At 32.4% G+C, this 17108-nt stretch overlaps 2 protein-coding genes across 14 annotated transcripts in view; one reads left to right on the forward strand and one right to left on the reverse strand.

Moving 5' to 3' along the window:
- LOC133184282 (calcium/calmodulin-dependent protein kinase type II delta chain-like) overlaps positions 1-5200 on the reverse strand; it is a 52564-nt gene extending 47364 nt beyond the window's left edge. For all 13 annotated transcript variants that reach the window (XM_061319279.1, XM_061319273.1, XM_061319277.1 and 10 more), the window contains exon 1: positions 5092-5200. In XM_061319279.1, the coding sequence (XP_061175263.1) occupies positions 5092-5150 (59 nt within the window). In that variant the 5' untranslated portion in view covers positions 5151-5200. The remainder of the gene's footprint in view (positions 1-5091) is intronic.
- A 4055-nt stretch (positions 5201-9255) lies between these two features.
- On the forward strand, positions 9256-10974 carry LOC133184661 (uncharacterized). The gene is made up of 2 exons (XM_061319748.1): positions 9256-9398; positions 10028-10974. The coding sequence occupies exon 2, from the start codon at positions 10050-10052 to the stop codon at positions 10911-10913; it is 864 nt and encodes a 287-aa protein (XP_061175732.1). The 5' UTR covers positions 9256-9398; positions 10028-10049; the 3' UTR covers positions 10914-10974.
- Positions 10975-17108: the final 6134 nt, after the last annotated feature.

The raw sequence follows: 17108 nt of genomic DNA on the forward strand, positions 1-17108 counted from the left end.
TGCAAAAAAAAAAGGTCAACAAAAAAAGGTCGACAGGCTCGCCATAAACATAAATAAAGAGACACATGGTCCTTGACACAACGCCCACACAACCTCACCCATATAAATGAGAATTATTTTGGCATAATCTGATAAAAATACCTAAAGTATTCCTTTCTATTTCAAATTATGTCACACACACAGTCATGCAAAGCTATTTTGCAATCCATGTAAAGGGTGGGGTCTTGAGTTACATTTAAGGAACTTCATTTTCTGCTATTACATGCCTGTGCGAGGGAAAATACTTTAAAAAAAAATCCCAATCTACCCAAAACATGTATACCCTAAAACTATTTCTCTCTCTCTCTCTCTCTCTCTCTCTCTCTCTGTGGGACTTGCATCCTAGGGGACTCATGGAAATATTCCAAAGAAAATGTAACATAACATGGCCAAACTCATGAGGAAACATTGTGTCCCTAACTAAAATCAGATTATCCTGATTTAGGTGAAGACAAAAAGGTTGAGTCATTTCTGTGGTAGGTAAGAGCAAGGGTCAAAACTGCATGCACAAAACGTAGTATCAATATTCAGTACGCAAAAATATACATAAATTACTAAAAACAACTATAATTAAGCAGTCTCGACATTGCTGACCCAAACTACAGTGTCGTTAAATACCACAACCTTTCTTTAATTCGTTAAACTACCAAATTAATAAGCTATTAATGACAGGTAGGATTGCATGCTAAGATAGTCCTATCTTTTTTTAATTAATAAATAATACACTCCTGTATTGTCTAATTAACCACTCTAAAACACAGTGCTTTAGGAATTTGAGACTTCTGTCTTATAAAAATCCATTAAAATAAATTTTAATTTGCACCAGCTGTTACATTACACTTGTTGTTTAAGGTTAACGTTATTTGTACATTTCCACAAATTTCTCATCCTATCACAGTGTATGTAAATATGACACATATAGTACTTTGGCATTCAATTTGAAGATGTCCACGCAATTTTAGCTTCTTCCACAAATAACTGCATTTTCTGACAAATTGTACCAGTTACGTAATCCTAAAAGCTTCTAGGAATCACATATGAATCTAATGTGTATCTCGTACCACAAACAACAGTATCTAGCAAGATGCAGAAAAACTACCTGTTGAAAGCTGCAAAATTGGACCATCCCTTAAAATCTCTTGTGTTTTGACAAGACACTCACAATTCTGTCAGGCTAAAGGCACACTTTGTATTCAATACTATAGATCTCACTGTACTCAGTCAAGTACTGTTTATTTCACTTTTGTTAACAACTAAAGATTTCCAAAATATCCTTAGTTTCTCTATATTTTCATGATTAAAGATTACAGTACTACAAATAAAAAAATGACAAAAAAGGTCTTGAGACAATTACATGACTGTTGCACATTTGATGAGAAAATGGATAACAGAGGATGTGTTAATTGGTAAATGTTAGAGCCATCAGTAAATGTTGGAAACCACTAAGTGTGTAACATCTATGCTATTTTAGCCTATTTATGTAGCATATTATTTTGCACTGTACTAAAAAAAAAACCCTTAACATGTATGAGTACTATGATTCTGTACTTTTAAAACTTAGTTGAGAATAAAAATCTGGTTCTTATTATTAAAACATGTCTTCTTCACCATGTACACCCCTCTTCTATGCAATCCTGGAGCACTGAAAAACTAGGTGACGTGTGACAATGCATTGAACATAATATGTGTCTTGATTAGATCTTTAACATTAAGACAAACTATTTATAATATCTATGGTATGCTAATCATTATCAAGGACAATAGTATTTGGGAGAAGGGACCAGCTTCTTCAATGATGTACAATGGACACATGTACATCACATTATGGATAAAAATTTAAACGATGTATCTAGATCCAATTATTAAATGTAAAATTATCCTATCAGTCTTAGAATTGATTTTCTGTACTACACAGCAGCAAAGACAAACATCAGTATACATGAATTCATTAAAATTAATCAATTCTTTATCTTTGTGATAAGTGCATGTGCACCTCTACCATAAAATCATTACATATTCCTCCACCGAACATAAAACTATGTCAAGGGCCAGATTATGATGTTGTCAACTCCTAACTTGGGGCTAAATTTTTATTGTCCAATGTTGTTACAGGACCATGTCAAATCCTGGCCTGTATTTAGACATTTCATCATACAGACATCATACACACTTTACCATATGTAAGCCATATCATCTATAAAATCTAGATATATAACTGTATCCTTGCAGCTGTTACTTTAGAGCGTATGAGAAAATATTTTTTCACTTCCTTGGCAGGAAATGTATTCATAATATCAATAGACTTAGATTTTAAGACAACTTGCTGTACCCCTTAGATCTGAGTCTGTAGCATACATGTATCATATGCACAAATCAACAGAGCCTTTTCTAATGTCAAGGGGGGAGATGGCTATGGGTTCACATGAAACTTAAATTGGCACACGTTTGTCCTTGATGTTGTAATACAAATCTTACCAAGTAATAAACATAAACCCAAATTTTGAAAATTGTCATAATTATTTTTCCTCATGCATGACAGAATGTTTCGAAATACTCATTGTGCATTTTGTATCCATGCAATTGATGACTCAGTTCTCCTCTTTCAACATAACATTTTGTCCGGAGAAGATATCCATTATTAACCCAAATATATTCAAATGCATGACTTTCAGTGTAAGAGTGTATATATAAATAACACAACAAATGCTAACAAATACTTTGCGTACACAAAACCTAGGTATTCAATGTATGTACACGCCTCAATACACAGGCATTATTGCATTTCAATATACGGGTACCTTGTCATGAAACTTGAGAAGACAGCTTACAGGTTAACCTACTTATCAATACCTATATTTTCTATGTATATATAGAAAAATATATAGAAAAAAATGCCACCACTGAATTTCACTCTGTATCACTTGCACATTTGTTTGTATATATAGTGTAAATTTGACCTCTGTGCACTACATTTCATCCTATTTTTAAACAAAGGTACTGGAGAATTTTCTGCAGCATGGATAAACAATTGCAACCCCCTTCCCTCTTCAGGTGAGGGAGTTTGTTAGCATGAACAGAAACTTGGTGCGATTGACAGAAAAATTGGGAACCGTTTATCTTGTCTACCGAGAAAAAATTCCAACAGAAGTCAATACACAAGCTTGCACCCAATACTATCATGATTCTATCAATAATGTGCTCTACAGACACAGGGATAATAACAAAGCCATTATAAGCTTCTGAGTTCTTATGTTATATAAATAATTAAATACATGCCATTGACATTTATATAATTGCATCGTTGCATATGTTTCTTCAGATACCAAAATGAAATCTTCAAAAACAATGTCTTCTTTGTTTACATGGTCTTCAATCTAACTCGGTATTACACACAGACACAAATATATATCATGGGTCCAAATATCAATCATGTAATTAGTTAAATGTTATATATTACATATAAAAACTCACCCAAGTATATTATAGTATATTAATCATAAATAATCATCAGAAAAGCTACATAGATGAATAAGCTACCAAACCACTATTATATGAAGTAATGAGATTAATTTTCAGTAATTTAACATGTATAATAAGTCTTAGTTGAAGCTGAAGTGTTCTCCCATCAACAAATACATCTACCATTACATCAGTGTCAGCAGGATTGAGAACAAATAGGGTGTAGTCATTAATCGGAATTCACTGACAGCATGCCTCAATGATTTCCCTACGGACCCTCTACTTGCAAATTTTCCTTTCAGTATGCTTTTTAAATAATTAAAGTATCTTTGTGACTAAATATTGATTGTTGTATCTAACCTACATGTGTAAATTTGTATCATCAATGAAAATGATATCATAAAACCTCATAGCTGCATGGTCTCTCCATAGGATGTAGTTGTCATAATTGTGAATCATTTTATAATATATGTTAAAATATATAACCAAAAAAAAAAAAATTGTAAGGTAACTTTTGGTAGTCATGAGAAAACTTAAAAATTGATTAATCTATAAAATTTTATTGTATGAGAATCAAAGTTGAATAACGGATATGTCAATATATTCTTTCATTTTCAACAAAGATGTATTATCAAAGAGAAGATAAAATCTTTCTATTTTTAAAATAATACAAGTTTAAATTTTGAGTAAATTGTAACCTGTAAAATTTTATTTTTGTGTGCTACTATAGATACAAAATTCTGCTTCAGTATAGAATTAAATCTATAAAGTCTACATTTGTCTTAGTGAAATCTAAATAATATGTGTCCTTTAGATTTTAGCATTTGTTTAACTGCTTTTTTTCTTCCTCATTGTTTCAATCTTACAAGATGTAGCTCCAGTAGTATGATACTTTCCATCATCATTTAAAACGTATAGATGCATCATGTGCATGATGCAAGTATAGATACCAAAAAATATACAGCTCTGCAGAATTTCAACTTCATTCATATCGACATTTCCACCATTATCCTCTAAATTTTACTACCATATCTATATAATTACACCCCTGAGGAAAAGCTTAATATTAGTTTACCGAATATCAATTAATTTCAACCTGTTGCACCATTCTATAACTACCCTGCAACTACCATTGCCCTCATCTATCTAAACTATCACAGGGCAACGGTGTCAGGCCTCTAAAACGTCGATAAATCCATATAATACATTGACAGTTTATTTAACCATCAATAATTGAATTTACAACAACGCAGACTTTACTCTTTCGTCCACTGAACAACTCTACCCGAAAATGGGTGTTTCCTTTGAATGTTTCTAACAAATCAGCAGCTAGACCGTTTTCAAAATGTAACGGGTGTAAATCTTGTAATTGCAGTAATTTTCAAACACATGAAACGCATATAATCAATTAATTTGTACTCTCATCACAGATCGAGAAAGTATTGATTTTTTTCCTCCGTATCATAGCATCACAGTAGAATTTCATTCATACACAATAATGAATATAATTTGAAAGAGGATTCTAAAATGAATATACGTTTTTTATCGCAATGTCAAATAAACATGCTGTATAAAAAAAAAACGTGTACTTACTTTCCCAATTCCTCTTTGAGATCGTATATATCGTTAAATTTGGCTGTAGTTGTAGCCATATTGAATCTGAAAATACACTACCGCGTGAAATCTCGTGTAATCTCGCACTAGAGCTGGTGCGTCTAATGAAAGTAAACGACCGTGTGACAGACGAATACGTACAAGTCTCACTACATGTAATACTTCTAAACCAGAATAATAGTGATAATAATAATAATGATAAAGTGAATAAATTACATGCAACGCTTCGATAAATAAATAAATAAATAAATAAATAAATAAATAAATAAATAAATAAATAAATAAATAAATAAATAAATAAATAAATATTTTTTTCTCAAATTAATTCCAGATTTAATTATAGTTTTCTTTTATCAGTTCCATTATCATTGATACTGATTACATAATACATTTCATTTGTTGTAGCAGGGACGTACATGCATATACTAATAATTACAATACTTTCCATAGATATTCTCTTCATACATTTTCAATATATACTGATATATATATATATTTAAATAATAAGTATATATGCCAGAATGTTTTATAAAATTTTGAACAAATGAGAAAAGATTGTGAATTCTTTGCAGCATTCAATGAATCTGTACCCTATACATGTATTTTTAAACATGTGCATCTATAATATGAATTTTATCAAGTTGTACCCCCCCCCAAACACCCCCCCCCCAAAAAAAACTTCTTTGCCACCATTATAAACTCTACAAATAAAAAAATAATATGTTATATACATTGTATCTTCCATTTTGAGCACAGTGCGATTCCAATGAAAATACACTTATATGGGTCATATGGTGGACAAAACTCTCTAATACTGAATTAAATTTTAGTCTTAAAATGTGAATATCGAATTTAGCTTTAAAAGATGCTGATAATGATCGTACATTTCTAATTTCGAGTGATATATATAATTGTTCCGTTGTTTTGTTTTGAATTTGAATGAGGTGATTCAAGGTTTATTTCGATATTTATTGCCTGAGTAACTTTTAATTTTAATAATTCTTTATCAAGCAAAGGACAACGAGGCTAAAAGTTCCCTTTGAGGCGCTAAATTAAATTTATTGAAGCTCGAATATTTGCTTATCATAAATCTTGAACATTTTTTATTTAGGAAATGAATGTTTCTCATATAAAAATTGCATTCTGATTTTATTTATCTTAGTAATTTTATTTTATTTTATTTCAAAGACAAGCATCGTCAGAAAAAAAACATGGTCACTGGTATGCGGGATCGCACTCCATCTCTCCATCTAATTTTAGTAAATGGCGAATGATAATTCTATCTATGTCTACTTCTCTACATTTATAAAAATATGAAATATTATGATTTTATAATATAGAGGGGTAAACCTATATAAACTTATCATTCGTCATTTACTAAATTGCACGAGGGAGCATGCACCTATATTAAATTGGCCGTGGGTTTCCAGATTAAAACCAGCCTCTCTTTTCCTATCGTCGTCAGGGTCTCTAGGAGAAGGGGGGCTGGTTTTAATCCCTGACGACAATGAATAGGAGGGGTCTGGTTTTAATCAGACTGGTTTCCGACGATGAAATAAAGAGAGTTAAAAACAATTCACTGCAACGAGAATTTATTTTACTACATTTCTTCTGAAAATCATCTCTAGACAGCTACTTTTCCTGCACTTCTATTAATTTTTCCTAATTTTACGTGTTCGGGTTTGTGTTGCCAAGCTGCCTTGCCACTGGGTGGGTTCATTGGGTTATTAACAAGATTTAGATGTGCTTTAGATATTTGTAAGCTCACCTGTGTAAAATTAGAATAAAACGAATTGTCTACAAAATGTGTATGAAAAAAAAAACTATTTCTTCCGCGTTCATTGTCTGACGTCATGGCGTCAGACAGTATTAGATTTAGCCAAGGTTTGTTGGTCAAGTCGTTCAATAGAATTCTTGTGAGAACTTGATCTTGGAAACTTCATACTATCTAAACTATTAATTGGCGAGCATGTGGAGTAAAGGAAACATGCTAAACACCCAAACAAGCCAGAGTATTGGAGCCGATGCCATTATTATCACATTATACATTACAGGTTACATAACTTTTGGCCATTCTCGAAAATTGCATCATTCATGTCCAGCAAAAACAGAAGGAATGAAACTAATCAGGACAACACTATCAGATAAACTACTGATTGGATGTTTATTTGCAATGCATGCACTATGTCCCTCTTCCTTTAGAATTTTTATAAATCTACACATATTCATAACTAGCAGACGTTTGATTTATTCATGGTTTAAAAAAAATATCAAAGTGAAGGATAAATGTTGAATATTCTTTTGCTTTAAATTAATTGCAAAGATATTAGCTCACTTGAAACATGTTTATTATTTTTAATAAGACATTTCTTAATTATCAAAATTGTTTACCAATTGATGTTTAGATTTTTATGTGTTGTAACTTTTTCTTTCAAAAGCACTGGTTATATCTTTCTATTCATTAACAGGCCCGTTGGAATAAATTTCAGAAAATTTCAGTTTCGGGTGGACACAATCAAGGAAAAATTCCTTATCGGGCATAAAAAAATTTATCCAAAGTTAATATTTACATAATTCAGGGGACACAAGCATAAAGTACCTATGTATAAATCCTCGAAATTATTGAGCTCACGGTCCCCCCCCCCCCCCCCGGTTCCTACGTCCATGAAAAAGAAGAATTTAAAAATAATATAATGTATATAGAATCACGTCTCTGATAGAATAAACGCATGTCCAAGTTTCTGAATTGAACTTTTCTTGTTTCTTAGTGCTAATTCATTTCATGACTCAGAGTCATGTTGGTTACACTGGATTTAACTTTTCTTGATTCTTCGGGTAAAAATAAATTTGCTCAAGTCAGACAAGCTTTTTAGGAAAGCTAATACTTGTTCATACATTATATACAGAGCGACACGACTGAGCTATACCGAGTTACCGCGCGTTCGAGAGACTCAGCGATCTCGCCATGCACGTTTCGTTATTTCAGAATTCTGACACCTGGGAAAAAAAAGCCCACAACAACTGAATTTTGAATTTCAGAAATCTTATGATACGTTATCCTGTTCTTTTTTTAATTGTTTGGAAGGCATTATGTCTAATAATTTTAAAGATCTTTTTATATGGTATTGTCATGTACAAGAAAATTGATATTTCTTATGCAAAATTTGTACATGACAATTAAGATAGTCATGGTGTTTATTTTATTTGTTAAAATAAAGTATATCGGGAAGGACAGTATATATAAACAATCGCGATAAAAAGCTCCAATCAAACCCTCCTCCTCACAACCTGAGATTACGCCTAGATTCCTAGTCAGGGTCGAAAAGGTGTGCTATAGTGTAAAAAAAAAAAAGAAATATGTCCATCATTTAATAAAGACTTTAATTTTATTTCAACGATTTTCCCTCGGTATAAATTTAATAGTTTTATAAACCATGTACTTTCGGAGAAATTGACGCAAGTTGTTAAACTTGTAGGGAAAAACTGTTGAAACCCATGAAATCAAAGGTATTTGTGACGTCTACCCCATCCCCCTCCACCCCGACAGTGATATTAATAGTACGTACCTTTCAAACAAAGGATATTTCATATTCGACTTCTTCGGAAATATCAATTAAGAAAAATATTCAACATTAATTCAAAATATCTTTGTATTAACCTCGTTTTTTTTATGGAAAAAAAGATGTGTTTCATCGTTCTTTCATCCTGTAAAACTCCAAAGCCGAATCATTATAATTGTCAACGGACAAATTATGTCTTTAAATAACACTTTATGGATGTCTGTCTGGAAGTTATTACAAAGAGTTAAGGGGGGTGCTAATGATTTATTGAATATTAAAATAATTCTATGTTTGCAGGTGCTTACTTTTTCTCGATTTAGATAAAGGTGTTGATACAAGTACACTGTATATGTATGTGCTTTTCACGGGCGTTGTTGTTTCTTTTAATTGATAGCACTAGAATCTACAAGAGAGAGAGAGAGAGAGAGAGAGAGAGAGGGAGAGAGTTTAATGTTTAAAAAAAACTTTATCGTTCCATATTTTAACTTTTTTAATTCAAAGACCAAACGGCAATAAAATGCTATTTAAACCACATTCGGGTCTTTGCAATTGGTAATAAAACTCCTAACTACGACAACACGATGACAAAACAAAACATCACAAAAGAAGTTTGTGTTAACTTTAAATATCTTCAACAAGTAAAAGTGAAAAATCAATAGCGAAATCATAGATACAGGACGAGACAGCAATGGCGACGAGGAGTCAAAATAAAAACAGCTGTTCGGGGTAGGTCTATTCTGATAGTCGTCAGGAAAATTTTCATTTTAAGATGTATATATAGTTTTTATGACTAATTTAAATAGCGGTAGACATGTGTATGTAAAAATTGTAAAGTAGCTGGTCTGTTTATGGCCGAACATATACAAATAAAAGTATAAAGAAGATGAGAAACATTTCATAGCTGGCCGAACTTGTACCCTTAAACAAGTATATGTTTATTGCAATCATAAACGTTTTAATCCAAATATATCAGTTTGTTCAATTGTAATGAAACTCCACTATGTGTTCGTAACATAAACTTTTCTGTGTTATTCTGAAATAACGTTTAACAACCAACTTTTAGCCTGCATATGTTTAAACTCGAAATCATACATGTAAAAAGAAAGGTATATTTATTGGCAGAATAATACAGTTAACATTCTGGCCCTGCAATAAAATAAACATATAGACAGTGAAAAAGAATCTTGGATTGAATTTTTGTGATAACACAGAGGTTTGGAATCAAGATCGAATGGAAAATTATTTATTGAAATGTTTACAAAAAATTACTAATGAACATTTTGTCCTACGAACATAGCACATGTAAATAAATTCATAAACTTATGTATAATAGAAATCGTATCTTTATTTTCTAGGAACACGTGCTAATCTCCTATTATGTTTGCTGAAGTGCAAATTTCCAAAACAAGAGATGAGAAAGTACCGCGCCTTGTAGAACCACTCGTTACAAACATAATTTCTTCTGGTTTATCTTCTGTTCATCATGTTTGTTGTGTGGATTCGGAGACCGCATGGTACAGCGGCAACGCACCACGGCTTAAGTTACTGGATAAAAAAAGCAAGGAACTAAAAGTTGTCAAAACTCCAGATCAACATGGTGTAAGTGGGATGTCCATGTCGATATCGAGAGAACTGATTTTCTGTTCCTCTACCAATAAATCTGTGTATAAAGTTAAGGGAGAGACAATAGAGCAAATTTGCAGTACAGGAGATTTCAAACCATATGGAATACACTGTTGTAGAAATGGAGACATTTTAGTTTCTGTTTGCAATAATCAGCGAGCAAAAATTGACAGGTTTGGAAGCGATGGATCCAAAATGGAAGAAATAGAAATAACACAAAATGGCCGACGTCTCTTTAAATATCCATCTTTTCTAACACAAAACTCTAATGGTGACATTTGTGTTTCAGACTTAAACAGGATTGTAGTTACGACAAATTCGGGTAGCTTTCGATATAACTATCATGGTGGCAAATCAAAAAGTTTCAGACCCCGTGGTATATGCTGTAATATTAAGCTGTCTCACATCATTGTGGCAGACGACATTAACAACATAATTCATGTGGTGAACGAGAATGGAACAAGGCTAGGTGTTTTGGATACTTCTGGTCAAGGAATTCTTGGACAATTGCGTTTACCATCGAGCTTGTCTTTAGATGACAATGACAATATTTGGGTTGGAGAAATGTTTAGTGGACTTACCAAAGTCTTGAAGTATTTAGAACTTCATTATGTGTAACTTCTATTTTTTGAATCACATGAACAGGCTTTGAGCGAACTCATAAAATTACAGTTCATCACTACTGCCTTTATTTTTGATTCGTTGCATCCAATGTTTGAAACACAATTTACACTTCTTTCTACCATTGACCCTAAACTTGCCAAACTGATATGGGGTCAAGGTTATATCACACTCAGGTCACTAGCAATGTTTGAGGCAAGAATTTGCATCTCATGTTTCTTTATTGCAAGATATAGCCAGTGTAGAAATAACAAAAATTCTGGGAGTTACCTCAGACTTGCACATATGACCTTGGTCAAGGTCATGACAAATCCCACAAGTCATAAGTAAGGGCTGAAGGAAAATTTTACATTTTTCAGCCATTAATCTTGAAATTGTATAATGATCTTGGACCAAGGTCATGGCACACCCAAGGTCATAGATAATCTTTGTGAAATGTATTAACTTTACAAGTTTCTCCATTAGAAAGATATTGACCGAGCACGAATTTACACCTTTTTAAATTGTGACCTCGAACTTGACATACACAGAGATCTTAAATAAACTTTATGAACTTCCATTGTTTATCCTTTAGAACTTTTTTAACTGGGCTCGAATTATACACTTTTTTTTCTGCCAGTGACCTTGAATTTGCCCAAATTCCACACCCTTTGCTCAAAGCAATCTGCTTAAAATACGAGCTTAGAACTACATTTTAAGATATGACCAGAACAGGAATTACTAATATACATTTTTCTTCATGTAAAAAGACCTTGCGTCAAGGTCTTGTTTAATTTTGATTTGTTTGTTTGCAACATTTATTTAACGCCCCTTCGAGAATTTTTTACTCATATTGAGATGGGGTCATGACACATGCGCAGGTGATACGTAATATTTGTTTTAAGTATGAACGTCAAATTTTTATCCATTAGAAAGTTGGACTGGACATAAATGATACAATTATTTTTTCAGTGACCTTTTAAATGTCGAAATGACCTAGGGCCCAGATCATTTTTCACCTGCGGTTCCTGAGCAATCTTTATGTGAAGAATGAGTTGTTTTTCCCTTATTACGGAATTATCTCCAAACACGATTCCACAGACAGACAGATAGACAAACAGATGGACAATATTATTCCTATACCTTCCTCCATAGCTTCGTTTTCGAGGGGTTTAATAAATGAAATATGGAGATAACGAACAGTAATCAAACTCAAAAGTTCAGTGAAACAATACAAACACGGGCCTCTAAAAACATCATAGATGCGATCAGGTGTCATGGAGGAGTAAGCATTTCCTGTCAACCGGTCACACCCACCGTGTGGTCCTTGTCAAGAACGGGCAAACGGAAAAATCCGTGGGACGATTCAGTGCCTAAATAATGGCCTAACAATTAGTTTGGGAAACAACAGTCAACATTCGACTCAATGATAGGTAGTATTTGCTGTCAAGATCATTGTATCGACCATAGAACTTGCAAAATGTTGACTTCAAATGAGACTGTTGATATCCTTGTTTCACTAACTTGTTTCTCAAAAGCTTGCTTCGTTTTAGAAATTGTTCGTTCTTAGAGCATGCTCATGCATATCGAATCAACGGGGGGGGGGGGGGGGGGGTTAACTCCATATGCAGGTGATAAGGGAATAATGCTACATAGATAAGGAAATTTGACGAAAGAAAAGTTGAAGTAATCATGTTTGTCATTAAGTTTTGTTTTAGGTGACCATTAACGTCTTTTTCTAGTAGATTATCCAAAAATATGAAACAGATGTGTCAGACTCTTTTGTTTTTTTCTTTTTTCAAGATCCCTAGGATATACTAGTATCGAGTCGACATATGAATGGAAGAAACTATTGTTAATTGATAATACGTCGTCGATCTATCTAAATGTCGAGTTGAGGTTTTTGAATAAATTCTGCTTTATATGAATATAAAAATAAGTCTGCTAATAAAGGGGCGGAGTTGGTACCCATGGGAATTCCGACAGATTGCTGGGAGACTTGATCTCCAAAAACTACATAAATATTGTAAATCAGAAACTCAAGCATCTTTTTATAATCAACTTCGACGTACTTGTGTGTGCAAACAATGCTTTTTAATAAAATGATTTTGCAACGAAAAGGTAAGTACATTTACGAGTTCCATATTTATTGAAAAAGCAGCTGTCTATGATATCAATAAACCACTGGACTTTGATTTATGGTTGGTTAGGAATGGTTGTATGAAGTGTTGAAAAGTCATACGTTTTAACGTTTTTGATGTTGGTAAAAATTTTGTGATTTCAATTTTTCTAGATGTTCCTTGGGGTTTTTAAGTATCCACATCTGATTTACACCACTTCTCGAATATATAGAGGATATTCAATGTTTTGTAGTTGGATATGGAATTTATTTCACGAGTGGAACAGATTATTTTGATATTTTCACAGTGCGAAGCACTAGGGAAAATATAAAAAAAAATCCTGTCTCACTCGTGAAATAAATTAATTCCATATCCAACTACAAAATATGGAATTTTCTTTTTATTACATTTTCTTTGATTTTCCTTTGTCTCTGTCTTTTGTTAACACAGTGTCATATGCTGTGACGTCTCAGTTGAGCGGTTGAGACGTCATAGCTTAACAATTGTGGGATTGAAAACATTGTACTTAACATGGATTTTAGCAAATAATTGGGAAGAAATTGCAGTTTTAGTCTCTATCAAGATGCTATCTTTATCATGACAGGCCAGAAATTATTTTTTACTTACTTTGATATCCTTTCACACTGTGACAGAATATCACTTTGATATCCTTATAAACAGTGACAGAATATGACTTTTATTCAATAAATAAATCACAGTATTTCACTGTTGAAAATGTAATAAATTGTTGTACATTACTCCTGAACTCTCGCCTTCACTGCAGTTAGTATTTTTGTAAGGAGTCATTTACTGGAATCCGCTATGTATCTTTGTAAGGATTTTTATGTAGTTTAGGAGTCCAGTATAAGTATGGTATTTCAAATTCAATTTGACTGTGGGGAATATTGAAAAAAAATTAGAAGTGACATATGATTTTGAAGAACTTCGTCTTTAGAAAGGGAGCTATGGGTATATGTTGGATTACCACTTGCAGAATTAAATCCAAGTTCCTCTAAAATACAATTAAAATATGAACCTTACAAACAAAGACAATGTTGTTACCTGCTTTGTTAGATAGGACCAGTACATATTGATCGTAATCTCTCTGATTTTTTTCAGTTCTAAATAGGATAGATGGTTTTTCATATTGCCACTCAATCGCTCAATGCGAGATTTCAACATCCATCTGATACTTTTAATCCATTCTGACAAAATGTCAGGGTCTTCTTTACGTTTGGCTCATCGCATGGCGTACTCTTCCACAGAATTAATAGTACTTATGAAATTATGACGCCAGTTGAAAGATCGGGGTTCCCCAAATTTTGGCCCTTTTAAAATAAGTAATTTAAACAAACAGTTAAAAAAAATATGTATCTTTTTTGCTACAACATTTTACAACTTGAATTGCAAAGCGCCTGTATAGAGTGTAGTTTTAGATATGTTGCTGACAAAAAATACTGTTATGTGTATATCGATACAAACTGCCTGAATAGTAGGTAAATATCAATGCTGGTAACATTTCAAATAACTTATATGGACTTTAATGGACATGTACATATAAATGTACTACTTTACCATACAGTTTCTGTCTTGTGTAAAATTGCGTTGGATTTTTTGTTTGTTTGCTTGAAATTTCATAAGAAACACGACAAATAATAATATCATACATTTAACATACAAGAGGCCAACCAACCAAAAAATTAATATACATGTTTGATGAACTTTTGACATTTTAAATCTGCTAAATAGGGAATTTTAATGGCATTTGCTTAATGGTTGCATGGTTGAGGAATAAAGCTTTTAAGGTTTTGTTAAAGCACTTTATTTTAAATGTTGTCCCCCTGTCAAAAGTTTAAAATATCGTTACCTCATCATTCTCAGGAGACTGGCGGAATAACCGAGATATAATCGAGACTCCTCAATTCCGTGACAAGAACTCTGACTGCATCTTGAATTGGAATGTGATTTTTTAGACAAATTATCAGAGATGGAATTATTATATTCTTCATAAGCTCCACTGGTCAGAGACCAGAAGAACTTAAGCATTAGTAAGGTGTCCGTCGTCAGAAACTCTGTCTGTTAGCAGTCTCTTTTTTCAAAACGTCACTCTTCCTATAGCTTTGGTTCTATATTTAAAAAAAAAATGGTACACAAGTAAACTATAATATAAGAAGATTAATAATTCTGGGCATTTTAATTTTGACGAACGATGTTTTCATGGTGATCGAATATTGAAATTTTTGTTAAATTATTTTAAAACGAAACTCCTCCTACAGTTTCTGCCCGATTTCAATAAGACTTGGTACACAAGATGATCATATTACATGTATACTGGATTTTTAATTCTGACAAATAATGTTGCAATGAAAAGTAAAAATAGAGATTATTTGATTCTGACAAATAATGTTGCAATGAGACGTAAAAATAGAGAAAAATGTGAAAATCGTTCAAACTGCTACTTCTCCTAAAATGTTGGTCCGATTTCAATTAGACTTAATGCACATGCATACTTTATTAAGATACATATTCCTGTATGTGAGTTTTTAATTGGACAGATGGTATCTCTATTTTGAAGAATGGTGTTTCCATGGTACTAAAATTAGAAATTTCTATAAAATTCTTTCAAAACGCTACAAGTTTATCCTTACACTTTTGTCTGATTTCAATATAAAACAAGTCACATAAGTAGGCAACACCAAGAGACGGGGTTCTTTTATTGGGTTTTGATGTAAATGAAGAGTGTGGCAATGTTTACTAAAAATAAAATAATTCTTATTGAATTCCTTTCAAAATAGCTACTCCTCTTATGTCTTATCTTATTTTATGATTTATCATTTTACAACGATATTGTTAGAGGAATTAATTAGTGAGCGCATCATTTTTTTTTTTTTTTTTGAGATAGGAACGATTGACTAGTGAATCCCATATCTGCAATAGGCCGCAAAATGTACACAGTTCTTCCAAAGAACATTGTATCCAGTTTCTCATCTCTTCAACTCTGCAACTAATGTAAGCATGCAAGAGGACATTCATTAGGCCGAACATACCCTTCTTGGATAGGCTAAGCAGATATTATCGTATAAATTCGAGAGAACAAAATTTGTCGCAGATTTAAATCCTTCTAAACGATTAACACTTGTGTGAGTCTGACCCCCCAGGAAACCCAAAGAAAATTTATCAACAAATATATTAATACATTGTGTAAAAAGCTCGTGCTAGCATGATTGTAAGACATCGCAGATCACTGCTTATTTCATATCATGCTAATAAGATTTATTTTAAAATTTTAATTTCAAACTTCATTTTGGGACTCTTTAAATTAAATGATAACACCAGTGGTGAGTTACACCATTTGATAAATAAATACATCAATCAGTGGACGGGTTTGTACCGTAGACCGTCTGATTTTAAATTCATTTATTTACCTTCGACCAGCCTTTAAAGACGTACAACACACTGGGGGAGATAACTCTTGGGATTTCAATAAAATGTTTAACATAACGTTAAATTTGACGTTAATTACGAAACGTCAATATGACGAGCGATACGATCCCGATGTAATTTTAATTGTAATAAAAACAAATATATTCATTTAAATGTAAAAAGAAAAAAGAAAAATAGAACAGAGGTTTTTATTGCGGTTTCTTTAGGAATACCAAATCCTATCCTTGTTCATTTGCGCAATTGCAATAAATCTTCCCCCTACATAAAAAAAAAGAAAAAAAGACAGGTTCCTTAAGGAGGGATTCTTGTCTGGTTTCTGACTAGATGAAATATTCAAAGTATGTTTGCTTATATGTTTTATATATTTATATGTTAGAGATTTAAAAGATCAAATTTTTCTTTCCTCATCACAATTGTACAACTTTAAATAGAAATGGTAAACTGAGTTTGAAATCTAGCAGGGACTATATTTTTGGCGGAATGGCGGCGTATGAAAATATCTTCTTTTCTGCCTCTCAAAATAATTATAGAAACAATGAATTTAGTTATAATTTTTATACAATCAAAGACTTGGAGAAAATTTTTAATGTAAGTTAAATTAATAATAAGGGACTAAAGTTTTAAAATATATCAAATAAATATGAATTTC

The sequence above is a fragment of the Saccostrea echinata genome, unplaced genomic scaffold (assembly GCF_033153115.1).
Source record: "Saccostrea echinata isolate AGI-Se365-2 ecotype Australia unplaced genomic scaffold, CSIRO_AGI_Sech_v1 ptg000010l, whole genome shotgun sequence".
Taxonomy (NCBI): domain Eukaryota; kingdom Metazoa; phylum Mollusca; class Bivalvia; order Ostreida; family Ostreidae; genus Saccostrea; species Saccostrea echinata.

Bases quoted from the DNA above. Each gene is read 5' to 3' on its own strand.
- LOC133184661 (XM_061319748.1), top strand. From the start codon at position 10,050: ATGTTTGCTGAAGTGCAAATTTCCAAAACAAGAGATGAGAAAGTACCG.